This window comes from Schistocerca nitens, chromosome 1, assembly GCF_023898315.1.
Source record: "Schistocerca nitens isolate TAMUIC-IGC-003100 chromosome 1, iqSchNite1.1, whole genome shotgun sequence".
NCBI lineage: Eukaryota > Metazoa > Arthropoda > Insecta > Orthoptera > Acrididae > Schistocerca > Schistocerca nitens.
The window spans coordinates 211,399,621-211,427,304 of NC_064614.1; the positions used below are offsets into that span (position 1 = coordinate 211,399,621).

Sequence of the window (27,684 nt, forward strand, 5' to 3'; positions counted from 1 at the left end):
ATTTCAATTTTTCCATTCCATAAGTACCCTGTATCCTTAATGGCTGTGGCTGAATGGTCCCATTCTTTCAGATGTGTTGCAAAAATGGATTTATAAAAATCATTTAAAATGAAGGCACCTATGTGTTCCTGGTATCATATGGCGAACCTCCTTCCTGTATGGATTATATAGAATTATAGGCAGTTGTCACATAAAATTCTGTAAAACCTGATTTGCTGTGACATTTGCTATTCATCTTGCTAGAGTGAATGATTTGGTGCTGAAATTTATTGTTAGTGCTGAAGGATATATGAATGCCACTGTTACGGAAAAGATTGGTTGCCTCGTATGAAATTTATAAATGTGGTTCCACAGTCATGTAACATTTTCGTTTTCATAATTTGTAATATCGTCTTGTATCTGCATGTGAAACATTTATGTACTTATGATTTTGTTCATTGGTGCAGTTCAGCTGCTGCTGAATATTTCAACAAATATGTCAGTCGTGAGCTGCACAAGAAAACACTTATTTGGTTCACTTTACCAGTTTTCAGAGTTTAACGTGTCATCTTCAAAAGTGCAATGGGTGAAATCATTGGTAAACCAACATCAAAATAAGAATCGGACGTTAGTGTCCTACAAATAATTGGCCAAAAATAGGCATATACCGCAGGTATGTTAAAAACAAATGCACAAAGGCTGAGCAGAGGAAGTAAAACAGAGTTGTTAAAACAGATGTAAAATACACTGAAGCATGCCTATTCAAATACAGAGATGTGTAAGCAGGCAGAATACGGCGCTGCGGTCGGCAACACGTCTATAAGACAAGTGTCCGGAGCAGTTGTTAGATCGGTTACTGCTGCTACAATGGTAGGTTATCAAGATTTAAGTGAGTTCGAACGTGGCGTAATAGTCTGCCCACAAGCGATGGGAAACAGCATCCCCGAGGTACCAATGAAGTGGAGTTTTCCCGTACGACCATTTCACTAGTGTACCGTCAATATCAGGAATCCGGTAAAACATCGCTACGGCCGGGAAAAAAATCCTGCGTGAACGGAACCAACGACGACTGAAGAGAATTGTTCAACGTGACAGAAGAGCAATCCTTCAGCAAATTCCAGCAGATTTCAATGTCAGCGTGCGAACCATTCAATGAAACATCATCGATATGGAGCCGAAGGCCCACTCGCGTACCTTTGATGACTGCACAACTTTTACGCCTCGCCTGTGCCTGTCAACATCGACATTGGACTGTAATGACTGAAAAAATGTTGCTTGCTCCGACGAGTGTCGTTGCAAATTGTGTCGAGCGGATGGACGTGTATGGGTATGGAGACAACCTCATGCATCCATGGACTCGCACGTGAGCAGTGGACTATTCAAGCTGGTGGAGGCTCTGTAATGGTGTGAGGCTTGTGCAGCAGGAGTATTATGGGACACCTGATACATCTAGATACGACTCTGGCAGGTGACACGTACGTAAGCATCCTGTCTGATCCCCTGCATTCATTCATGTCCATTGTGCATTCCGACGGACTTGGGCAATTCCAGCAGGTAAATGCGACACGCCACACGTCCAGAACTGCTGCAGAGTGGCTCCAGGAACACTCTTCTGAGATTAAATACTTTGCTGGTCACTAAACTCCCCAGACATGAACATTACTGAGCATATCCAGGATGCCTTCCAACCGCTGTTCGGAAGAGATGTCCACCAGGTCGTTAGCTTACGGATTTATGGACCACCCTGCAGGATTCATTGTGTCAATTCCCTCCAGCATTACTTCAGGCATTAGTCGGGGCCATGCCACGTCGTGTTGCGGCACTTCTGCAATGCGATATTATGCAGGGGTACCAGTTTCTTTGGCTCTTCAGTGTAGTTAAGCTTAAGAGGCACAACATACCTTTGCTACATAGTCAATGAAACTGTCAGTGTAGACAGTAGGCCATACCTGAAGGGCAATATCTCTGTCAGTGTAGACATAAGAGAGTACCTGAAGGGTGGCACTTCTGTCGGTGTAGACAGTGGTCCATGCCTTAAGGGTGGTCGGTGTAGACAGTAGACAGTACCTGAAAGGTGGCACTTCTGTCAGTGTAGACAGTAGGCCATTCCTGAAGGGCAATATCTCCGTCAGTGTAGACATAAGACAGTACCTGAAGGGCGGCACTTCTGTCAATGTAGTGGTACACACCTGAAGGCCGTTACCTCTGCAATGTAGACAGTAGTCAGTACCTGAAGGGAGGCACTTCTGTCAGTATCGAGAGTGGTCCATACCTGAAGGGCGGTCGCTGTAGACAGTTCCTGAAGGGTGGCACTTCTGTCTGTGTAGACAGTGGTACGCACATGAAGGCCGTTACCTCTGCAATGTAGACAGTAGTCAGTACCTGAAGGGTAGCACTTCTGTCAGTGTCGACAGTGCTCCATACTTGAATGGTGGTCGGTGTAGACAGTAGACAGTACCTGAAGGGTGGCACTTCTGTCAGTGTCGACAGTGCTCCATACCTGAATGGCAGTCGGCGTAGACGGTAGACAGTACCCAAGGGTGGCACTTCTGTCAGTGTAGGCAGTTGGCCATAGCTGAAGGGCAATATCTCTGTCAGTGGAGACAGAAGACAGTACCTGAAGGGCAACACTTCTGTCAGTGTAGACAGTGGTATGCACCTGAAGGCCGTTACCTCTGCAATGTAGACAGTAGTCAGTACCTGAAGGGTGGCACTTCTGTCAGTATCGAGAGTGGTCCATACCTGAAGGGCGGTCGCTGTAGACAGTACCTGAAGGGTGGCACTTCTGTCAGTGTAGACAGTGGTACGCACATGAAGGCCGTTACCTCTCCAATGTAGACAGTAGTCAGTACCTGAAGGGTGGCAATTCTGTCAGTGTCGACAGTCGTCCATACCTGAAGGGCTGTCGGTGTCGACAGTACCTGAAGGGTGGCACTTCTGTCAGTGTAGGCAGTAGGCCTTACCTGAAGGGCAATATCTCTGTCAGTGTAGACAGAAGACAGTACCTGAAGGGCAACACTTCTGTCAGTGTAGACATTGGTACGCACCTGAAGGCCGTTACCTCTGCAATGTAGACAGTAGTCATTACCGGAAGGGTGGCACTTCTGTCACTGTCGACAGTGGTCCGTACCTGAAGGGCGGTCGGTGTAGACAGTAGACAGTACCTGAAGGGCGGCACTTCTGTCAGTGTAGACTGTACCTGAAGGGCGGGACCTCTGTGGCCGCGACGCGCCTCACCACGTCCGCCGGCGCGAGGCCGGCTTCTGCCCATGGTGGGTGCCTGGCGTGCAGGGCGAACAGCACCATGGCGAAGGCGTACACGTCCGCCTTCTGGGAGCCGCCGCCCCACGACGGCGCGCGCAGCAACTCAGGCGCACGGAACAGCAGCCCTGCGCAGGAAATCACACAACCTTAGAGCCAAAATTATACAGTCCTCAGAAGATCTTAAGTACTCAGATCAGGGGTCAATGGAAGGAAATGGAGGAAAGCCCTCGCATTTCTAGCCTCGTTGTAATGTGGAGGTACTACTGCGTTTCGACGAATGTCATCATCTTATGTCGAGACATCAACGCGAGTGCGAGTTCACTGTAATGCTCTGAAACTGCTGTTGCACTGTTTTGGCTCAGAGACGCGGACAATCATACTGATGGAAGATGACATCGCCGTCGGGTAAGACAACAAGCATGCAGCGATGCAGCTGGTTAGCGGCTGTCAGCGTGTCTTCAGTAACTACCACACGTCCCATGTAAGCGCAGGAGAATGTCACCCAAAGCATAACACTGCTCCCACCAGTTTGCGTTCGTGGTGCGGTGCACGTTTCGAGGAGCCGTTTACCTCAATCACGGAGTTTGTGGAGGAAAAATGTGACTTACCCGAAGAGTCGACACGTTACCACTGATCCACGGTCGAATCCCGATGCTCCCGTACCCATTGCAATCGTAACTGTTGAAGTCGTTGTGCCAGCAAGTGAACACGTAGGGTGGTTTGCTGCGGAGCTCCATTTTCAACAATTTACGATAAAGAGTGTGCTTCGAAACACTTAAAAGAGGTGCCTTGCCCAATTAAAGGGATCGAGAATGGCAGAGCCTCCCTTTTCACCACATAACGTGGATTTTGCTCACAACTGCCCTGTCATTGTGACTTTCCCTTATCTAGAAGGGAGGACTGGGGTTGAATTTCATACAGATCACTACGTACAAGAGTTGTCGGCGCATCAGAAAGGATTAGGGCCTGGAGCAAGGATCGTCTATCTGACTACATAAAAAATATCCACCTCAATCAAACAAAAACTACTCATTGGATTTACAATTAATTTTATTATCTTAAGAGGAGCGTTTTTAAGTAGGGGGCCTTGCAATGCTAGCATTTCCTTGATATTTCTATAAATGGGGTTAACACTTTTCATTGAAAGTCGGATTAAAAGCACAACAATTTATTTAAAATTGAAATTACACTTTTACAAACGAAATATAATTATTGAGTATACATATTTCGTTACCTATGGACGTTGATACAAGACTGGGGGGGGGGGGGGGAGAGGGGGATATGGCCTAAATTCGACAGTCACCCACAATACTAGCGTTCGAAATGGGCAAGGAAAGGTGGGAGCCGACCATTCAGACAAGAATTTACTCTAATAGTTAGTGAAAGGTAAGAGACGGGAACCAGTAGCTAATACGTAAATATATTGAAAAGGCAAACTATAAAATACTTGTGGATGCACGTTATTAAAGCGGCCTCCCGTCCGTAAACTAAAAAAATTCATAAAAATCATTCTGCAACACCTTGATTTACGAATACGAACAAGAAGAAATGCGGGCCATGCTACTTCTGGTTCAGTTTACATATCGTGTGCAGAACTACTCGCCACGTGTTCACACGTGGGTGACAAAGAAGGGAAAACCTAACACACAAAGGCCGTTATGAACCGTTCACTAATATCACGGAGTTTTGGAGAAGGAAAAACATTCGCTGAAGGCGAAGTAGTTACGACGGGGGTTGAATTATACCGAACGTGGTGACTGAGAGTCCCACGTATACTTTGCATACTGCAGTCGACCAAGCTCTGACGCCAAGTCCGAGAACAAAGTTGCAAACCGATGGAGAAATAAAAGCAACGAGGCGCAAATCCTTCCGAAATTAAAGATCACCTAACACTTTAATAAGTATTGGCGACTCAATCCACTTCTGAACCTAGCAAGAGCACGCATGCTTACCAGCTTGCAACCGTCTTCTTCTGGATCTCGCCACCCACTCCTCACGACTGCTAACCGCCTACCGGCTGTTGCTCCCCACGCAGCCGGGCCTTGTGGGGGTCGCTCTGAGCACTATGGGACTCAACGGCTGAGGTCATAAGTCCCCTAGAACTTAGAACTACTTAAACCTAACTAACCTAAGGACATCACACACATCCATGCCCGAGGCAGGATTAGAACCTGCGACCGTAGCGGTCACGCGGTTCCAGACTGTAGCACCAGAACCGCTCGGCCACCAGCGGCCGGCGTTGTGGGGGTGGGAATTGGCGCATTTTTCGCCGGTCAATTCAGGCGGTACGGATCTGTCGCCGAACTAACTGCCGTTCAAGCAGACATTCCTGACTTGGTGGAATGACTCGTGATTGGATAGAATTTAGTTAGGGAGTTGTCATGGAGGGCTCTTTACAGAGCCAAACGTGCAGGAGAAACTGAGTTTCAGGTTGGTACTAATATTTAGAAGAGTAAGAAGGACTACTGTGGCCTCTCCAAGTCGATCAAACTACCGGCCCATGCTTGTAAGCTAAAAGGTCAGCGTGGAAAAAAGAAAGCCCATATGGCTAGCTGATGGAGGCTGCTGAATATGGAGATAAAATAAAAGTACCTTGCTCCAATCCTCTCTCAAATTTCATTATGCTGTCATACTAAAAAATCAGCAGAACAGCAGGCATGCTATTGCCGTATTAGTAATGATAATAAAATGACTGCAATATCGTAAATCGTAAATAAGTGGAAGAAGTGCAAGGTAGATGCACATCTTTCACACTTGTGCATGCATCTTTGTGAGAATCTATCCTACTTTACAGAGCAGATTAGCCTTCGAACCCCACGTTATTTGAAGAGCCGTGGAAGTCCAACCATTTGGCGCCTAGTGGTAGTTTCCCTGTCCTTGTAGATGCTGACGACAGTCGCACGTGAATATTCGATCAGCTTCGCCGGTTTCAGTGTACTCGTTCACAAGCTCTGCGTTACAATAATCTGTCCTTTGTCAAGGTTGCTTATCTCAATGGAGTTCACCATTTGTAAACTATATCTTCAATAGGGTGATCCCCGGTCCGTGTCTGCTTCGCTTACGTACTTTTGTTACTGCGTCACGTGCTCGAAACGCCATCAGGCGGCATCCAACGTTGCGATGGGCAGTTGTCACAATGTTTTGGCTTGTCAGCGTAAATAACACTACAGTGTTCGCTTTCCATTTGCTATTTGACGGAGGTTTTGTAACATTGTTTTATAAGAGTGGTTCCATATACAGGGTGTTACAAAAAGGTACGGCCAAATTTTCAGGAAACATTCCTCACACACAAATAAAGAAAATATGTTATGTGGACATGTGTCCGGAAACGCTTAATTTCAATGTTAGAGCTCATTTTAGTTTAGTCAGTATACACTGTACTTCCTCGATTCACCGCCAGTTGGCCCAATTGAAGGAAGGTAATGTTGACTTCGGTGCTTGTGTTGACATGCGACTCATTGCTCTACAGTACTAACATCAAGCACATCAGTACGTAGCATCAACAGGTTGGTGTTCGGTTTTGCTGTCAGTGCAATGTTTACAAATGCAGAGTTGGCAGATGCCCATTTCACCGAGCGAGGTGGCGCAGTGGTTAGACACTGGACTCGCATTCGGGAGGACGACGGTTCAAACCCGCGTCCGGCCATCCTGATTTAGGTTTTCCGTGATTTCCCTAAATCACTCCAGGCAAATGCCGGGATGGTTCCTCTGAAAGGGCACGGCCGACTTCCTTCCCCATCCTTCCCTAATCCGATGAGACCGATGACCACGCTGTCTGGTCTCCTTCCCCAAAAAAAACCAACCAACCCATTTCATGTCTGGATTAGCACGGGGCAATAGCCGTGGTGCGGTACGTTTGTATCAAGACAACTTTCCAGAAGGAAGGTGTCCCGACAGGAAGACTTTCGAAGCAATTGATCGGCGTCTTACGGACTCGCGACTGGGGAAGACCTAGAACGACGAGGACACCTGCAATGAACGAGGCAATTCTTCGTGCAGTTGACGATAAACCTAATGTCAGCGTCAGAGAAGTTGCTGCTGTACAAGGTAACGTTGACCACGTCACTGCATGGAGAGTGCTACGGGAGAACCAGTTGTTTCCGTACCATGTACAGCGTGTGCAGCTGATTGGCCTCCACCGGTACACTTCTGCGAATGGTTCATCCAACAACGTGTCAATCCTCATTTCAGTGCAAATGTTCTCTTTACGGATGAGGCTTCATTCCAACGTGATCAAATTGTAAATTTTCACAATCAACATGTGTGGGCTGACGAGAATCCGCACGCAATTGTGCAATCACGTCATCAACACAGATCTTCAGTGAACGTTTGGGCAGGCATTGTTGGTGATGACTTGATTGGGCCCCATTTCTTCCACCTACGCTCAATGGAGCACGTTATCATGATTTCATACGGGATACTCTACCTGTGCTGCTAGAACATGTGCCTTTACAAGTACGACACAACATGTGGTTCATGCACGGTGGAGCTCCTGCACATTTCAGTCGAAGTGTTCGTACGCTTCTCAACAACAGATTCGGTGACCGATTGATTGGTAGAGCCGGACCAATTCCATGGAGTCCACGCTCTCCTGATCTCAACCCTCTTGACTTTCATTTATGGGGGCATTTGAAAGCTCTTGTCTGCGCAACCCCGGTACCAAATGTAGAGACTCTTCGTGCTCGTATTGTGGCTGTGATACAATACGCCATTCTCCAGGGCTGCATCAACGCATCAGGGATTCAATGCGACGGAGGGTGGATGCATGTATCCTCGGTAACGGAGGACATTTTGAACATTTCCTGTAACAAAGTGTTTGAGGTCACGCTGGTACTTTCTGTTGCTGTGTGTTTCCATTCCATGATTAATGTGATTTGAAGAGAAGTAATAAAATGAGCTCTAACATGGAAAGTAAGCGTTTCCGGACACATGTCCACATAATATATTTTCTTTCTTTGTGTGTGAGGAATGTTTCCTGAAAGTTCGGCTGAACCTTTTTGTAACACCCTGTATAATGCCAGGATTCGATGCTTTACAACAAACTGAACCGTTCTGTGATGAAAGGTACTAGTCCAGTGGCAACATTTACTCTGTAACTTTCTGACAAGCACACACGCACACGCACACACACACACACAAACACACGCACACACACACACACACACACACACACACACACACACACACACACAAACGTTTCCGCTTTAACAGTTTCGGAATAATCTCGTTTTCGACTCGTGATGAATTATGTGACTTCCCGATACTTTGCTTCAGCGCTATACTTCATCTGCAATCCGCTTTTCGCTTTTATCATAGAAAAGCAACAAATCAAAAGAAAAAAATAAGATAGAAACTTCGACTAACCTAATCTGCTGCACAGCGCAAGCTATGGGCTCAAAGTCTGGCAAGTTGCCTTAGGCTTTGGCACGGAAAAATCCGTTAATGTTCCGAGGACGGAGCGGCTTAGTGGAAGCTTCGCAACTGATAACGTGACGCAGTTTCTTTTCGTGCGATTAATATTTGTGTTTACCAAGCTGTAATTTAGTTCCTACTTTTAGAAATTATTTTCGGCAGGCACTGTTGTGTGTATTTTATCTGGTAATGTTTAGCAAGTGTGTACCAGAATTTAATAGTGTCATTTACTCTTTCATACGTTCAGACAGGATAATCTTATTATCAGCGAATCCCAGTACTATTTCCTTTCCATTTTGCATTTTTGTTTTGGTTCTGAAATTTACTTTTTCCGTTTGTTGTTCACCTTTGCAGTACATTCATAATAAATGCTTGTCTTTTTCCTTTCTCAGTTTTATTGTTCCCACACTGTTTTCTCGACGTAATCTATAGCTTCTTCGTCTGTTTCAGCTTTGAAGTAGACTCTCTTCAGTATTGTGAATAAATAGTATCTGTTAACATTCATTTTACAGTGGAATGAAATAGTAATGTGCTTCCTACTTATTGCCGCTTACCACGCAGCTGTTTCGGTGGAAGGTACGTGGAATACCTCTGCAGACCTTCTGGCTGGTAATACCCTACGACACGGAACCACCCATCAGTAAAAATAACTGTAGAATATTAGACAACGGAAAGTTCATACACAAATGGCTATTGCAGCCCTTATCAGTGAATCTGAAATTGACACAACGTGAAATATTCCAAAATAATTCCTATCAAGTACCGCATAAATGAATACAATGAATAACTGAATAAGGTAAAAGCATTTTCTGAGATGATAGTTTAGATTTTAAGTAAGTATAAATTTATTGCACTAGCGGAGAATGACATTGTACGTGACCTGACATAAACAACATCGATGATATCCAAGTTCTTGTATAATGCAATGAATTGCATTTACCGATGTATGTTTGATAAAGTTGAGGGTTCCGCCAAGTTAGCTGAGAGCGCTAATGCGCTGCTTCCTGGATTCGGGTAGGCGGGCCGGCAACGGGTCGAATCCGCCCGGTGGATTGACGACGATGGCCGGTGTGCTGGCCAGCCTGGATGTGGTTTTTAGGCGGTTTTCCTCATCCCACAAGGTGAATACTGGGATGGTCCACACGTCCTGCTTCAGTTACATGACTTGCAGACATTTGAAACATGTTCACACTCTTAGATGCTTTCCAAGGTATGCAGACAGCTGGGGTACACTGATTCCATCCTGGAGGGGTACGTGGTGGTGGCAGGAAGGGCTTCTGGCCATCTCTTTAAATTAACCACGCCAAACCGATTGTAACAATTCCGACCCTACGAAAAATGCGGGACTAGGCAGAAGCAAAAGAAAGAAAAAAGCTTGATAAAGTTGAGGAGAGAGTGGAAAATTAACTCCTACACCGACATTAACTGCGATATTGCGATCTGACAAACTACCAATTGTAGAAGTATGAAACCGGAATTGGGATGCTGAAATTACACATCTGTTGTTTGAAATTGATAAACAATGTTTTATTCCAAGTAATCTTCATTGTTATTTATACATTTTTCCCACCTCTCCGGCAGGCTATGAATGCCACGCCAAACAAACATTTCTTCTTTTGAAGCGAACCACTCAGCGAGCCATTTTCGTACATTTTCATACGAATTGAAGCGTTGTTCAGCGAGAGCATGTTCCAATGAAGCAAAGAGATGATAATCGGACGGAGCAAAGTCTGGAGATTAAGCCGCGTGCCCTAATATTTCGCAACTGAACACCTCGATCGTTTCCCTGACCCACTTTGCTGCGTGTGATTGGGCGTTATCATGGAGCAATAAGACTTCGTGCTGCGTTTTTCCCATATTCCGATCGTATTAACGCAATGCTCGATTTAAATCGATCATTTGCTGTTGGTAGCGATCAGTGTTAACGGTTTCAACAGGTTTTGGCAGCTAGCAATAGAAGACACCCTTCTGATACCACGAAACACAGAGCATTGTCTTCTTTCCAAATCGATTTGGTCTTGCAATGGATGTCCATGGTTTGCCTGGATTCACCCATGATTTACGACGCTTAGGATCCATTTTTCATCACCTGTCACTATTTGATGGAGAAACGACTTTCTTTTGTATCTGTAGAGCAGCATTTCAGAAGTGGTCTTTCGATTTGCTTGCTGTCTTTCAATCAGTTAATGTGGAACCCATTTTCTCACTTTCTGCGCCTTTTCCATAGCTTTCAACAGAAGACAAGAGGCTTTTTGCGTCACATTAAATTGTTCCGCGAGTTCCTGTTGAAACTTCCTGGCAGATTAAAACTGTGTGCCCGACCGAGACTCGAACTCGGGACCTTTGCCTTTCGCGGGAAAGTGCTCTACCATCTGAGTTACCGAAGCACGACTCACGCCCGGTACTCACAGCTTTACTTCTGCCAGTATCTCGTCTCCTACCTTCCAGTAAAGTTTGGAAGGTAGGAGACGAGGTACTGACAGAAGTAAAGCTGTGAGTACCGGGCGTGAGTCGTGCTTCGGTAGCTCAGATGGTAGAGCACTTGCCCGCGGAAGGCAAAGGTCCCGAGTTCGAGTCTCGGTCGGGCACACAGTTTTAATCTGCCAGGAAGTTTCATATCAGCGCACACTCCGCTGCAGAGTGAAAATCTCATTCTGGAGTTCCTGTTGAGTTTTAGTATCACCTGCAGCCAATAAGGCCTGCAATGCTTTGTATTGGGACGTTTTCAGTGGTTTCCCGCGCTCGTCGTTTCTCAAGTCAAAATCACCACTTCTGAATTTTTTGAAGCACTCCAACGCTGTGTTTTCCCACAAGCATGTTCGTCGAAAGCTTCCACAAGTATTCGAGGCGATTCTGCAGCAGTTTTCTTCCAATTATAACAGACAACCAATGCTGCCTGCAAATAGTAGTTCATAGGCAAAAAACTTGACATATTCAGGGTTTGAAACAGATACCGATGTATGGAACTTGGATTACTGTGTGATGATATTCGTCGTCAGCCGTTACTGGAAGCAGATGGCGCTGCCGTCACCGTCTCACGGGCCCTAAACTGACAGCTAGCACCATATAGCCGGCAGGTGTGGCCGAGCGGTTCTAGGCGCTACAGTCTGGAACCGCGCGACCGCTACGGTCGCAGGTTCGAATCCTGCCTCGGGCATGGATGTGTGTCATGTCCTTAGGTTAGTTAGGTTTAAGTAGTTCAAAGTTCAGCAGTTAAGTCCCATAGTGCTCAGAGCCATTTGAACCAAGCACCACATAAAGGGAAATTCCGGTTTCATGCTTCTACACGTGGTAATTAACGGCAGTGACTGTGTCCTGCAAAGCCGCAAACTACTACGAAATGCAAATTGGACAATGGTTGCTGGTGTTTGAAAGTGCTCGTCGTGCACGGTGAAAATCCACCTTAAAAATTCCTACAGTGCCGGAGCTGCAGAATGTCCACCATAAACCAGCTGCAGTCAGGAATGTGGCGACCAGTACACCTCATGGACGGCTAGAACGGTAGACCTCCATCTCGTTCTCCACGTTGAAGTTTCGAAACCTTGCTCCATCGCCTATGACGGTTCTCGATCCAACACCTGCTGAGGCCTAGCCCGAATCTTGCTCGTACCATGACATCCGCCTGAGTGTCCTCTCCACCGCTTCGCCATGAATTTCCAAAAACATTCCATATGGAGGCTAAAACAACCAATAACAATGCGTCACTGCTTCCATATTGCAATCTCTAAATTCTCCGCTCTCCGAAGACGGGCAAATTGTCATCCTTCAGTCCTATCGCTATATACGACAAGGAACAGGCGCCCACCGTCACATCCTATGGCATCAGAGTCAGCGCCCAATCAAGGAACTGTTCCTCTACTCGCACGGGAAGCAGCTTGGTAACGGTAACCGCATGACTGTACAAAAGGCGACAGCTGTCCGGGCGACATTATAACAGGCATCCCGCTGTGCCTGTCCATTTCAGCCACCGAAACGAAATGGTTTTTCGCGATCCTAGCAGATACGGTTCTCGGCAGGAAGGTCCACAGGAAATAATAGGCGGATTCCTGGAGATTCAGACGATCGCACTCTCCACAGACAGGAGCAATTATCAAGGCGCCGTCGTGACCAGGCTAAAGACGTTGTAAGAATTACGTCTAGAGCCTCTGGGTCTACTAAGAGATCGTCTCTTCCTGAGGATAGGGAAAAACTCCCTCACATCCCGTCCCCCGCAGCTTGGCCCATACCCGCCAGCGGAAGTTCCGCTGCACGAAAGCATCAAAGCAGAGCCGGAGCCAGCAGGATCATACGAAACCGACATACCAGCGGCCGCTTCCTTGTTGATCCACGAAGTGTCCGCAGCTCGTGGTCGTGCGGTAGCGTTCTTGCTTCCCACGCCCGGGTTCCCGGGTTCGATTCCCGGCGGGGTCAGGGATTTTCTCTGCCTCGTGATGACTGGGTGTTGTGTGCTGTCCTTAGGTTAGTTAGGTTTAAGTAGTCCTAAGTTCTAGGGGACTGAAGACCTTAGATGTTAAGTCCCATAGTGCTCAGAGCCATTTGAACCATTTTTTTGATCCACGAAGTAACGGCAATAAGGCGTCGCCATTTTTCGCCATCTACACGTAGCGAGCTTTTCTTCGCCTAGCCGCAGGCGCTACTGTTCACCAATAGATAAATACGTCACCTACAATTACTTCCTGCAATAGGCTACTAATGAACTTAATGATCAACCCTCTTTAATTGACATTTATCGTTCACAGTGTTATCAGAACTCGATACAAGTACCTAATTGCATGTGTTCATTACCGGAATAATTAGAGTGAAGGAAAGGTGAGCCCAAAGCATTTGCCAAATTTCACTGTTTACTATTAAAAGAACTGCTATGCTAGCGCGACGGTAGGCAAGTAAATGTATATTTGGTCTTATTCATATGCATGCAATTAGTTAATTTCCTACTTTGAAACTTTAAACTAAAATGACTTATGAAGAGAATGAAAAGAAATGATGAATAAAATCTTCCGCACTTGCTGTGAAATACTTCCATTAAAGAATAACACCGGTTTCGCATTAATAGAGATGCATCCTAAAGCGATACGTTTTTAAAAAAGTCGTGACGTGGCAAAGTGAGTTCTTAGAGCAAAGTCCCATCGTTTATCGTCAAGACAGAAATATATATTTCCAGAATGAGATTTTCACTCTGCAGCGGAGTGTGCGCCTGGCAGATTAAAACTGTGTGCCGGACCTAGACTCGAACTCGGGACCTTTGCCTTTCGCGGGCAAGTTTCATATCAGCGCACACTCCGCTGCAGAGTGAAAATCTCATTCTGGAAACATCCCCCAGGCTGTGGCTAAGGCATGTCTCCGCAATATCCTTTCTTTCAGGAGTGCTAGTTCTGCAAGGTTCGCAGGAGAGCTTCTATAAAGTTTGGAAAGTAGGAGACGAGGTACTGGCAGAAGTAAAGCTGCGAGGACGGGACGTCAGTCGTGCTTGGGTAGCTCATTTGGTAGAGCACTTGCCCGCGAAAGGCAAACGTCCCGAATTCGAGTCTCGGTCCGGCACACAGTTTTAATCTGCCAGGAAGTTTCAGAAATAGATATGTTCATGAAGAACGATGAGACTTCGGTCTAAGAACTCACTTTGTCGCACCGTGACATTTTAAAAACCTATCACCTGAAGATGCATCCCTACTGATGCAAGACCAGTAACTTTTTAATAAAAGTATTTAACAGCCAGTGTGGAAGATTTTATTCACCATGTTGCATTTTGGGTGCGGTTGTTCGGCCTTAAAACAACGTGAATGGAATAATGCGAATGAAACAATAGAAATTAAATTAGTGAAGATGAAATCATATGAAACAGTGTCACTTTCAAGCATTCAGATATGCTGGATATGCAAAATTTATTTGAAACAGCGTTATTCCACCACAAAAGAAGATTTAAAAACAATAATGTGCGCATTTTCTAATAACAATTGCAGGGTGACTTGTTTGATATTGATGACTTTGAGGCAAATAAAAAAAATTAGCTGGTGGCTTTTAATTGTGTGCTTTACTGCATATCGTTACCAGGTGGCAAATACATTACTGGTGCCATCAACCTTAAATTGGTTTACACGTTATGCCGTAGTAGAAGGCTTTATGGTTGCATCTGGGTCAGACTGGACCAGGTGCTATCCTAAGTGGTAGTCATCTCTTACATTCACAATCGTAGCTGTAACTGACCATCCACGTGGTGATGACGTCTCTGAAAGTAAATGGAACTCTTTTTGTCCCATAGCAATACCACTCCAAAATTTTCTGTTTCACGTGACAGTTAGCTAAATTCGACCTAGGCACGTCCTTACATTTGACTGACTAGCTTCCAGCCTTCATCGCACCGTTAGGTTCCTTCTCTTGCCAATGAGTAACACCCTTTCTTACCACGATATTTACTAAAATAACCACTGGATTGGACCAGACGCCAGCTAAATGGTAGTCTCGCTTATGTTCACAATCAGCGCTGTAAGTGACCGTCCATGCGATACTTAAGTCTGAAATCAGATGGAGCAAAAATTGCTCCACAATGAGAGTGCTCCAAAGTTTCCTGTTTCACGTAGCAGTTAGATAAATTCGGCCTAGGCATGTCCCTACTTTTGACTAACCTGCTTGGGGTCCTCATAGCACCAGTCATGTTACTTCTATTGCCAACGAGGAACACATTTCCTTCCCTGTATAAAAACACGTATTTTCTAAACAACGTTACCACTTAATACACTCCAGCATAATGTTTTGTTTGCTGATATTTCAGAAATAATCAGCGAATTCTTTGTTCCATTAGACAGTAATATTTCACTCCCTCAGGACAGAAATCTGGGTCATCCATAATGTACTATCGCTTACCCAGAAAACTTACAACAGCAAGGGACCCTTTCTGCAACTATGTGTACAATGGCGCCTGGAAATGCTTTGCTGGGACATCATTGTCTGGAGAGATACATTCTTTTTTTTTTTTTGTTTTCCACATCTCCCTATGGGTGCAGGTATTTACGAATGGCACCAAACGTTTTTATGAAAACTTTCAGGTTGGGGAGCTCATCTGGGCGAATATTGTCTTCAGTTTTCAAACAGAATGAAAATAGTGGCTTCAGTATAGGGGCAACACAAAGGGCAGATGTTAGACATGTTGATTGTTGGCTCTCATTTTGAAGGACTAAACTGCTTATTCTGGTGTGTAAAAGGCAATGTCCTGCCTTACTGACTGACTCATCATCAGACAGCCCGAACTTGGAATGGGAGAAGGTGCGGATATTAAGAAGGGATTTTTCGAAATTCCATCTCTAAGGGGGTGAAATATGGGATGATTTTTTTTTATTTCGCTATTAATGCGATTTGGGAGCTAGACCTGCGAAAATTAGTATTCGGTTTCTCGGTCACAAATAAAGTAATACATGTTAAAGCATTTTTGGAAATTTAACCCCATTGGGGGTGAAATAGAGAGCGAGAGTTCTTTTCTAAAATAAATTATTATTAAAGAACTAATAAAGTATTTTTAAAACTACATCTATGAAAGTTAGTATTTAACTTCTCGATTACAAATTAAAAGATAAGAGTTTCAGTATTTTTGGAAATTGAACCCCTAAGAGGATGAGTCAGGGGATGAGATTTTTTCTAAAAATATTTTATTATGAAACCATTTCAAAGCTAAATCTTTTAAAATTTAAATTTAGCTTCTCAGAAATAAAAAAAAAATACATGAAGTTAAAATCTTCTGGGTTATTAGGCCACGTAGTGTTTCTTCTAAAATGTTCGACGTTTTGACCGCTCTGCTGGGATCTTCCTCAGGATCTTTTGGTGTTCACTACTGCTAGAACACTGTCAGAGACGAGTGTCGCGTCCACTTATAAAGGGGTAATTTTCTGGCGATCCCGCTGGAGAAGTGATAGTATTGGTTAAAATGCGTGTGGTTACCATTGATGGGCCATAGTCATAGGCTAATGCAGGAGAAGGGGCGTTAGTGGCTCATCTCCTGTGGATACCATTGGCGGTCATCGTCTCACACTTACGCTGGAGAAGGGTTATTGGTTGAAATGCCTGCTACCGCTATTGGTTGGTCGTCATCAGTGTCTAGATTCGAAACGGACAGAGCGAGAGAGTGGGAATGTTTACCCAAAATATTATTGTCCGCCGAGGTGACTTGCAGCGCGTTGTTTATGCCCCTTAAACACCGCGGCCGCGTATTTAATTCCTTGATGGCGGGGAGCCACGATGCCGGAAGCCTATAGCCGTCCTCTCTATTGAAATTAGATGTATTCTTAGAAATTTCAACCGCTTCTCGGACCAACCTTCTAAAAATGTTTGTTTCTTTAGCCAGTACACGTACGTTATTAAAAAAAATGGCTCTGAGCACTATGGGACTTAACTTCTGAGGTCATCAGTCCCCTAGAACTGAGAAGTACTTAAACCTAACTAACCTAAGGACATCACACATATCACGCCCGAGGCAGGATTCGAACCTGCGACCGTAGCGGTCGCGCGGTTCCAGACTGTAGCGTCTAGAACCGCTCGGCCACTATGGCCGGGTACGTTATTAAAGTCAATGTCAGAGCCACAGTTCTCGTGAAGTTCCACTACTGCCGATTTTGCACTTTGATTTAGCCGCATGTGCCGTTCGTGTTCCTTAATGCGTTCTTTAACAGTTCTTCCCGTTTCGCCTATATACACTTTGCCGCAGCCGCATGCCACTTGATAGACGCCTGCATTGTGGAGGTAGTCAGGTGCATCCGTTTTCCGTCGGAAAAAGTCTTTTATTTTGTTTTGACTGAAGAAAGAAGACTGAATACCATTTTTGTTTAAAATTCTGCTTATGCAGTCAGTGACCCCAGAAACGAACGGTAACCTGACGGAGTGAGGCGGCCGCGGTGTGTGAGCGGCAATAAACAACGCGCTGCATGTCACCTCGGCGGACAATAATATTTTGGGTAAACATTCCCACTCTCTCGCTCTGTCAGTTTCGAATCTACCCACTGATGACGACCAACCAATAGCGGTAGCAGGCATTTCAACCAATAACCCTTCTCCAGCATAAGTGTGGAACAGTGCCTTTCTATCCAATGACGATGACCGCCAATGGTATCCATAGGAGATGAGCCACCAACGCCCCTTTTCCTGTAATAGCCTATGACTATGGCCCACCAATGGTAGCCACATGTATTTTAACCAATACTATCACTTCTCCAGTGCGATCGCCAGAAAATTCCCCCTTTATAAGTGGACGCGACACTCGTCTCTGACAGTGTTCTAGCAGTAGTGAACACCAAAAGATCCTGAGGAAGATCCCAGCAGAGGGGTCGAAACGTCGAACATGACGCGGCCTAATAACCCAGAAGATTTTAACTTCAGTGACAACGGTCACGAAAGCCTGCAGACTTACATAAAAAATACTTGTTTCACTGTTTTTGGAAATTCTAGCCCTATGGGGGTAGTGTAGATCACGTAACTAATGAAGAGGTACTGAAAAGAATTGAGGAGAAGAGACGTTTGTGGTATAACTTGACTAGAAGAAGGGGTCTGTTGGTAGGACATGTTCTGATGCATCAAGGGATCACCGATTTAGTATTGGAAGGCAGCGTAGAGGGTAAAAATCGTAGAGGGAGACCAAGAGATGAACACACTAAGCAGATTCAGAAGGATGAAGGGTGCAGTAGTTACTTGGAGATGAAGGAGCTTGCACAGGATAGAGTAACATGGAGAGCTGCATCAAACCAGTATCCGGACCGAACACCACAATAACAACAACAACATGGGACTTAAATGGAGGATGAAAGTTTTTATGGAAATATTTCATTGAGCTTCAATATTTTGAACATGGCTGCACTACAACAACGGTTAATGTACAGTGGGTCTAATAGACAGCCGACCAGTTGCAATAAATGTTGGTTGTCAAATAATATTTACGATGAAACTTCCTGGCAGATTAAAACTGTGTCCCGGACCGAGACTCGAACTCGGGACTGAGAAGTAGAGCACTTGCCCGCGAAAGGCAAAGGTCCCGAGTTCGAGTCTCGGTCCGGCACACAGTTTTAATCTGCCAGGAAGTTTCATATCAGCGCACACTCTGCTGCAGGGTGAAAATCTCATTCTGAAAATATTTACGATGGTTTCGACGGATTTAAACCAGTCTTCCTCAGCAGGACAAAAAAACTTCAAATTAGCTGTCAGTCAGTAAAGCACATGACATGTATCGGCAACGTTGTGTATGTCAATATGTAAAAGTTGAGCCCTAGAATCAAGGGATTGTCACGTTAGTTAAACCAGTCTATTAAAATAACAAACCATGTTAATAGCTACATGCTATTTGTCTGTACTACTGAGGAATATGGGTTTAAATCAGCCGGACCCATGGTGAAGGTTATTTGAAAGCCACCATTCATTGCAACTGGGTGGCTGTATATTACATCTGCTGTATCAGTTTACAAAAATGTTTCAAATGGCTCTGAGCACTATGGGACTTAACATCTGAGGTCATCCCCTAGAACCTAGAACTACTTAAACCTAAGTAACCTAAGGACATCACACACATCCATGACCGAGGCAGGATTCGAACCTGCGACCGTAGCAGTCGCGCGGTTCCAGACTAAAGCGCCTAGAACCGCTCGGCCACACTGGCCGGCTATCATTTTACAAGCATTTTTTAAGCTAAAGGTATGAAAGTTTGTATTTGGCTTATCTGTTAGAAATAAATCATACGTTTGTCAGAGTTTTAGGAAATTTAACCCCTAAGAGGGTGAAATAGGGGGTGAAGCGTTTTGTAAAAATATTTCATTGCGAAAGCATTTTTAAAGCTAACTATTTGAAAACTGGTGTTCGGCTTCTAGGTCACAGACAAAAATATACGTATACCACTGTTTTAGGAAACTCAGTCCCTAAGGGGGTGAAATAGGATCGGACTGGTGCACTGACTCATCGCTCATCCCAAATGGCTAAGGATAGAAACTTCAAGTATGGAATGGGTGTGGATCTTACATCGTCCAAGAAGGGACTGTCCGAAATTCCACTCCTAATGGGATGAACTAAGGTATGAAAGACTTTTTGAAAGTATTTCGCCATTAAGGGAATTTTGAATCTAGAAACACAAAAATTGTTATCCGGTTTCTCAATCAGGAAATAAAAAATACGTATCAGCATTCTTGGAAATTCTACCACTAAGGGGGGGGGGGGGGTGAAAGTTTTTTTGAAAATAAATGATTAGTGAAGAACTGCCGACAGATTGTTAAGGCTACATCTGTGACAACTGGTTCAAATGGTTCAAATGGCTCTGAGCACTATGGGACTTAACTGCTGAGGTCATCAGACCCCTAGAACTTAGAACTACTTAAACCTAACTAACCTAAGGACATCACACACATCCATGCCCGAGGCAGGATTCGAACCTGGGACCGTAGCGGTCGCGCGGTTCTAGACTGTAGCGCCTAGAACCGCTCGGCCACTGCGACCGGCCGAGAACTGGTATTCGACTTATCGGTTAGAAATAAAAAAAAAAATAATAGGTGTTTCAGTTTCTGGAAATTCAGCGTCTAAGGGAGTGCTATAAGGGATGAAAATTTTTCAGAAAATATTTCGTAACATTGAAAAACTTTTAAAGCTAAATTTATTAAAACTGGTATTTCACTTCTTGTTAGGGGACGAAAGCTGCAATGGAAATATCTCCGTGAGAACGTAAAAGGCATTAAGCTTATCCATTTCGGATATTTTCGATCCCGTGACTGTTAATTGAATGTAAATAAGTTAGTACATAAAAGTGCAACCAGTCACTTTTTTGAATAATTTTGTTTTATTCCATGAAAGGTTTTCGAACCTTTTCAGATTCATCTTAAGATGGCTTCTGGAAGTTACATCATTATTTTAGCATGATGTAGCGTGGTGGCTCTGTGACAAGGACATGGAACACGCTTTAATGTATAGCCATGACTATTGTTTATCTGTCGATATGCATGCAAGATTGAGTTTTCTACTTACTGCGACAGTAGGGGCGGCTTTTTTTCCGTTAGTGTCCATCTGTCTGCGTCCATTTTCATGGTTTCAAAATGGAAGCAGAACGATGGACAGTATCGTTTATATCATGTTGGTTGTTGTTCTCATCAATCTAGTACACTATTTTACATTTAACTGAGACTGCCAGCAATCTCATTTTCCGTTTCTCTTTTCCCACTTTGTCTCCCCTTTTACTATTTCAATTTTACTCTTTAATTACGTCGACATTCATAAAAAAATTGTTGTAGCAGAGTAGTTTCTTTGAAATCCAATATTTATTATGTAGTTTACTTAAATATAGTAAGGTACAAAAAATATGTCTAGTCACTCATTAGCTGATTAATATAGCCGAATCAGGTTGATTCGGGATACGGAGGAAGCGTGATAAACGATCTGAATGTTTTAACTCATCACAGACGGTAAAAGCGACACGTTCTCCACGAACAGTAAAAGAATTACTACTCTCTTACAACGTGGTAGCTATGATGATATTAAAGTGACTAATGAAACTATTCTCTTAGAGATGATAGTTGTAAAATATTTTGGGGATATCTCCATGGACTTTGTTAGGAATGAGGAAGGATGTGGGGTAATCAGAAAATTTGGGTGATAACCTCTGGCGGCAAAATCAGAAGGCATGTCCAACTACCACCCCCATACAAACACATAAAAATAAAGTTTTGCATCACCCCAGTTCTCAGAACTCCTAAAGATAGACGTTGACTACGGATATTGTACCCGGCCGATGTGACCGAGAGTTCTAGGCGCTTCAGTCTGGAACCACGCGACCGCTACGGTCGCAGGTTCGAATCCTGCCTCGGGCATGGATGTGTGTGATGTCCTTAGGTTAGTTAGGTTTAAGTGGTTCTAAGTTATAGGGGAATTATGACCTCAGATGTTAAGTCCCATAGTGCTCAGAGCCATTTGAACCATTTTGGATACTGTATCACAGACACAGTCACTTTGTTCAGCGATGTCACTAAACCAGCGCAAAGATGTAAACAACCATGCATGAGCAGCCCCTGTTAGACTGAGGGTGTCCGACAGACGATCAGTTCCAGCCATCACACCAGGAAGAATGTACACAGCTCGTGTTTTCTGTGGTTCAAAGATGCCTAGACGGTCAATAACGCGGTTCGATTGCGTCCGCATTGTTACTTTGTGCCAGGAAGGGCTCTCAACAAGGGAAGTGTCCAGGCATCTCGTAGTGAACCAAAGCGATGTTGTTCGGACATGGAGGAGATACAGAGAGACAGTAACTGTCGATGAAATGCCTCGCTCAGGCCGCCCAAGGACTACTACTGCAATGGATGACCGCTACCTACGGATTATGGCTCCGAGAAACACTGACAGCAACGCCACCATGTTGAATAATTCTTTTCGTGCAGCCACAGGAGGTCGTGTTACGACTCAAACTGTGCACAGTAGGCTGCATGATGCGCCTGTCTGGTTAGCCGTGCGTCAGTTTGTCATCAAAAAGGGGGCACTCTTGTTTTTGTCATTGTATAGAGTGGACAGAAAATGGAGCGCTATTCTTGGGAGTAAAGGGCAGATATGCACTGTGAAGGCGGATGGAAATGCTCACGTTGCCCAATATTTGTACGTTCGACGGTTTCAGAATTGTCGAATGCCAGATCGACGCACATTTACTGCCGTCCACAGGTCCCTTCGAGAGGCGGGTTCACTTGCGGTACATTTTCCACTAGCACGTGGTCGTAATGGCACGTGTGTATTTAAGGCCTGCTTCGAAACCCAGTGTATTCATTTTGTGTGACGCGGTAGTCAATGTATAGTGCGTACACCAGAGCCTGAAGAGGAGGCGTTAGCCCTGCTGGAAAACACACTCTCAACAAGATCGCGGCTTGTTGCACGGCAAAAGTGTGTAAACCATTCCACAATTTCGCGTGTGAGAATGAAGCCTTCAGAAAGTTCACGCCCTTAACCCAGACGATTTTCCACGTCGAACTGAATTCTGCCAGTTACTTTCGCAAAGGTGTGCCGCTCAACTTTCTTTTCTTTTTTTTTTTTTTTAATCTCATTTTGTTCGCTTTTGTTCGTTGTGTCTCCTTGGGGCGGACGTCGTAAGATGGTTCAAATGGCTCTGAGCACTATGGGACTGAACTGCTGTGGTTATCAGTCCCCTAGAACTTAGAACTACTTAAACCTAACTAACCTAAGGACATCACACACATCCATGCCCGAGGCAGGATTCGAATCTGCGACCGTAGCAGTCACACGGTTCCGGACTGCGCGCCTAGAACCGCGAGACCACCGTGGCCGGCGGACGTCGTAAGACATCCGTTTAAGTTCGTTGTTGATCGATTAACTTAGTTTTTTTTTATTACATCGAGCAGCTAACCCTCTGACCGAACACGCTGAGCTACCGAGCCGGCATCTGGAGTTTCCAGACCATGTACTTTTTATGGATGAGACATCCTTTACACGAGAGGTATCTTCAATATGCGGGCTTTCAAAAAACGAAATGAAATGATGGTGGTGTGCCTCTCAACTACGTACCCTCTGACTCAGAGTTGAAATATTAAACATTTTTGGCTTGTTTCGTTGTCTAGGGACTTGGATACGTAGTTGCCGCATTACAAGCCAGATACTGCTGAGTCTACAATTTTACTTTCAAATAACTTGAAATTAAATAAATATTGCTACTGCTGGTCCATAAACACACTCTAACACATATTATTAGATACATAAACAAATTAAATAAACATATATCAAAGGACTAGAACAAAAGGTAGGCCAGTAGCCAAATATCTCTGTGCTTTCTAAAACACAGTAAATATTTAACCAATTTCTGCATAGTATATATTGGATTTAAACAAAGACGTAGACGAATAAATATATTTATAAGCCTGCTGCTACCGTTTTTTTTTTCGTGTCATTGTGGAGTACTTATGGCCTGATGTGATTAGTAATAATCGGCCACTTTGACCTCCAATAACTCATATACTATTCAAGTTATATGCCTGTAATTCGTACCAATTTACGTTTAGATTGATACCTTTCTATAGACACGTCGATCGACGAAATCGGATGAACCGTTTAGATTTTGTAAATTCGCTGTTGGTTGTTACTTGTATAATTTACAGTCAGAAAATAAACTTTAAACTAATAAAGATATTGAAAATCTGATTACGCCATCTGAATCGTCATGCAAATAATGGTAATGTACATGTTTCTTTTTGAGGTATCATGATTCATCTGGCTACTATTAATTTCCATACGAACTGTGAAATGTCTGCCATTGAAGTTTCATGAAGTCCGCCATCTTTGGCACTCCCGGTGGACAAGTCCTTTCATGGACACAGCGTCACCAAGGAATTCCCAGCCACGTGGTCTGGCCATTGTGTGGCATCGCGTGGTTGCTAAGCTAACATTTGACACCACGTGGTTGTTGCTGGGCCATGACGCGCCGAGAGGTCCCAGCTCGGCCACGCCAACTCCGAACTTAGAATATTTTCAGGGCGCCACTACTCGTCCGTTACCTCACAAACAGCAACAATCAACACGTGTGGGCACGGGAAAACCCGTACACCGCCCTTGTTCGTTGGCACCAAGGTTGCTTCGCTGTTACCATTTGGGCTGGGTTGGTAGTCGATAATCTGGTCGGTCCATACAATTTTCCCCCGGCGACTGATGGCAAACAGATATTTAATTTTTTTACGAGCAGCTCTTGCAAAGGTTTGGAACATATTCCATTCAACGTGCGACAGCGAATGTGGTATAACACGATGGTGCAACTGCACACTTTGCGCATTCGGTGCGAATGCATTTGGATGAAACCTTTGGTGAGAATTGGACAGGACTCAGTGGGCTGGTAGCATGACCTGCACGTTCCCTCGACTTGAGACACATTGAATTTTTTCTTCTAGGGCCACCCGAAATTCGTTGTCTGTGAAATACCCATTAAGACTCTGTGAAATACCCATTAAGACTGATGAAGAGCTGATAGCTCGCATTATGGCGGCCTCCGATGCAATTTATATTTTCCTAGCAGTGTTTGAAGGAGTGTGACAGTATGGAGTGCATTCAAGAAGGAGTGCGTAATTTTGAGCTCTTTCTGTAACTGTTCTCAAATAAAGGTAATAAAACTTCTCCCCGATTACTCGAGTACCTTCGTACCACAGATGAATTGAAAATGTTACTCAACAGACCTGCTACCATGAAGGGAGGTCCCAGATGGTGTGTTCAACGACGCCTAGCGCCTTACACTTTGGGATGTGGACATGGGTCGCTATGTGAAACATGCCTATTATGACCCTCTGTAACAGACCTCTCATATTCTAGATTAATTTCATCTAGAAAATATATATAAAATCTGTGTTTAGGTGCTTCACCAATTTGGAATCATGTACCCATGGTCTAGGGGTAACGTCTTCGGTTATCAAACAAAACGCCCTCGCACACGGTTTCGAAACCAGCCACCGGTATGAAACATAGAACTAATTTCTGTGAATGTATGTTTGGAATACAGCATTGTATGGTAGTGAAACATGGACTGCGGGAAAATCGGAAAAGGAGAGAATCGAAGTGTTTGAGATGTGGTGCTACAGAAGAATGTTGAAAATTAGGTAGATTAATAAGGTACAAAATGAGAAGGTTCTCCTAAGTAGCCAGGAAAGGAATATATGGAAAATACTGACAGGTAGAAGGGAAAGGATGGTAAGACAGCTGGCCGGAGTGGCCGAGCGGTTCTAGGCGCTACAGTCGGGAACTGCGCGACCGCTACGGTCGCAGGTTCGAATCCTGCCTCGGGCATGGATGTGTGTGATGTCCTTAGGCTAGTTATGTTTAAGTAGTTCTAAGTTCTAGGGACTTGCGACCTCAGCAGTTGCGTCCCATAGTGCTCAGAGCCATTTTTTTGATGATAAGACATCTGTTAAGACATCATGGAATAACTTCTATTCTACCAGAGGGAACTTTAGAGGTTAAAAACTGAAGAGGAAAGCAGAGACTGGGATAAACCCAGCAAATAATTTAAGACGTAGGGTGAAGATGAAGAGGTTGGCATGGAACAGGAATCAAACCAGTGAGAGGAAGGATGACAAGAAAGAAACGATATAGATAGAGTCTTTTTACAAGTATTGCTAGTATTGCTGGCTACTGTTTTGACCAGAAGCGAGGTGAAATCTTCCTACACGTCGGTCAGGGGCCTGAAGATGGCTTAGTAAAACGCCGAAAATGGTAGCCAAATCAAATAAGTTTGGAAAGCAGACGTCGGAACCATGTTTGACTTGACATCCTATACCTATAATCGTGGTGCATAAACGATTAGTGACTAAACTGAAATGCCAGTGCGACAGAATATTAGTTTCTTGGAACAGACAGCAAAGGAAGGACTTCATTTCAAATTCCGTTCAGGTATGAAACCAGTTATATTTTGTGACAGTCGTGGGAAGTCACGAAAGCCTATCGCACACGACGTCGATCAGTTGTAGAATTTTGGAACACGTATTATGTTCGAGTATAATGACTTTTCTGGAGACTGGAAATCTGCTCTGTAGGAATCAGCATGGGTTTCGAAAAAGACGGTCGTGTGAAACCCAGCTCGCGCTATTCGTCCACGAGACTCAGAGGGCCATAGACACGGCTTCCCAGGTAGATGCCGTGTTTCTTTACATCCGCAAGGCGTTCGATACAGTTCCCAACAGTCGTTTAATGAACAAAGTAAGAGCATATGGACTATCAGACCAACTGCGTAATTGGATTGAAGAGTTCCTAGATAACAGAACGCAGCATGTCATTCTCAATGGAGAGAAGTCTTCCGAAGTAAGAGTGATTTCAGGTGTGCCTCATGGGAGTGTCGTAGGACCGTTGCTATTCACAATATACACAAATGACCTTGTGGATGACATCGGAAGTTCACTGAGGCTTTTTGCGGATGATGCTGTGGTATATCGAGAGGTTGTAACAATGGAAAATTGTACTGAAATGCAGGAGGATCTGCAGCGAATTGACGCATGGTGCAGGGAATGGCAATTGAATCTCAGTGTAGACGAGTGTAATGTGCTGCGAATACATAGAAAGATAGATCCCTTATCATTTAGCTGCTATATAGCAGGTCAGCAACTGGAAGCAGTTAATTCCATTAATTATCTGGGAGTACGCATTAGGAGTGATTTAAAATGGAATGATCATATAAAGTTGATCGCAGATGCCAGACTGAGATTCATTGGAAGAATCCTAAGGAAATGCAATCCGAAAACAAAGGAAGTAAGTTACAGTACGCTTGTTGGCCCCCTGCTTGAATACTGCTCAGCGGCGTGGGATCCGTACCAGATAGGGTTGATAGAAGAGATAGAGAAGATCCGACGGAGAGCAGCGGGCTTCGTTACAGGATCATTTAGTAATCGCGAAAGTGTTACGGAGATGACAGATGAACTCCAGTGGAAGACTCTGCAGGAGAGACGCTCAGTAGCTCGGTACGGGCTTTTGTTGAAGTTTCGAGAACATACCTTCACCGAAGAGTCAGGCAGTATATTGTTCCCTCCTACGTATATCTCGCGAAGAGACCATGAGGATAAAATTAGAGAGATTAGAGCCCATACAGAAGCATACCGACAATCCTTCTTTCCACGAACAATACGAGACTGGAATAGAAGGGAGAACCGATAGAGGTACTCAAGGTGCCCTCCGCCACACACCGTCAGGTGGCTTGCGGAGCATGGATGTAGATGTAGATGTAGACGTCGTCTAACTGCAGGGTAATCGTACTCTATTTAAAATTTCTCTCGCGTGCTTGAAGGTCAGTATACGAAAATGAGACTTACCGAAGGATGCATCAAATACTTCGAAGTTTCAAAATTCAGATGTAATTCCAACTGTTACTTAATATGTAAATATAAATTTGTGGGCAGACGGAAAGGAATGAGATGAGTTCGCCAGTTAATTGTGTCGGACGCCGCTTCTGCTCTAGCCGAGCTCCCCCCGCAGTGTGTGCTGTACTACAGGTAATGAAGCCAACCCAGAACGCGGCGAACTGAAGCCGGTTTCTGGAGTTGCTATCAAGCGACCCATCTAGTACAT

At 44.5% G+C, this 27,684-nt stretch overlaps 1 protein-coding gene across 1 annotated transcript in view; it reads right to left on the minus strand.

The window, feature by feature from the left end:
* Positions 1-27,684, minus strand: part of LOC126235131 (guanylate cyclase 32E) — a 954,039-nt gene that overhangs the window by 138,435 nt on the left and 787,920 nt on the right. Inside the window, exon 16 of the mRNA XM_049943867.1 lies at positions 3,179-3,368. Within this exon, the coding sequence (XP_049799824.1) occupies positions 3,179-3,368 (190 nt within the window). The remainder of the gene's footprint in view (positions 1-3,178; positions 3,369-27,684) is intronic.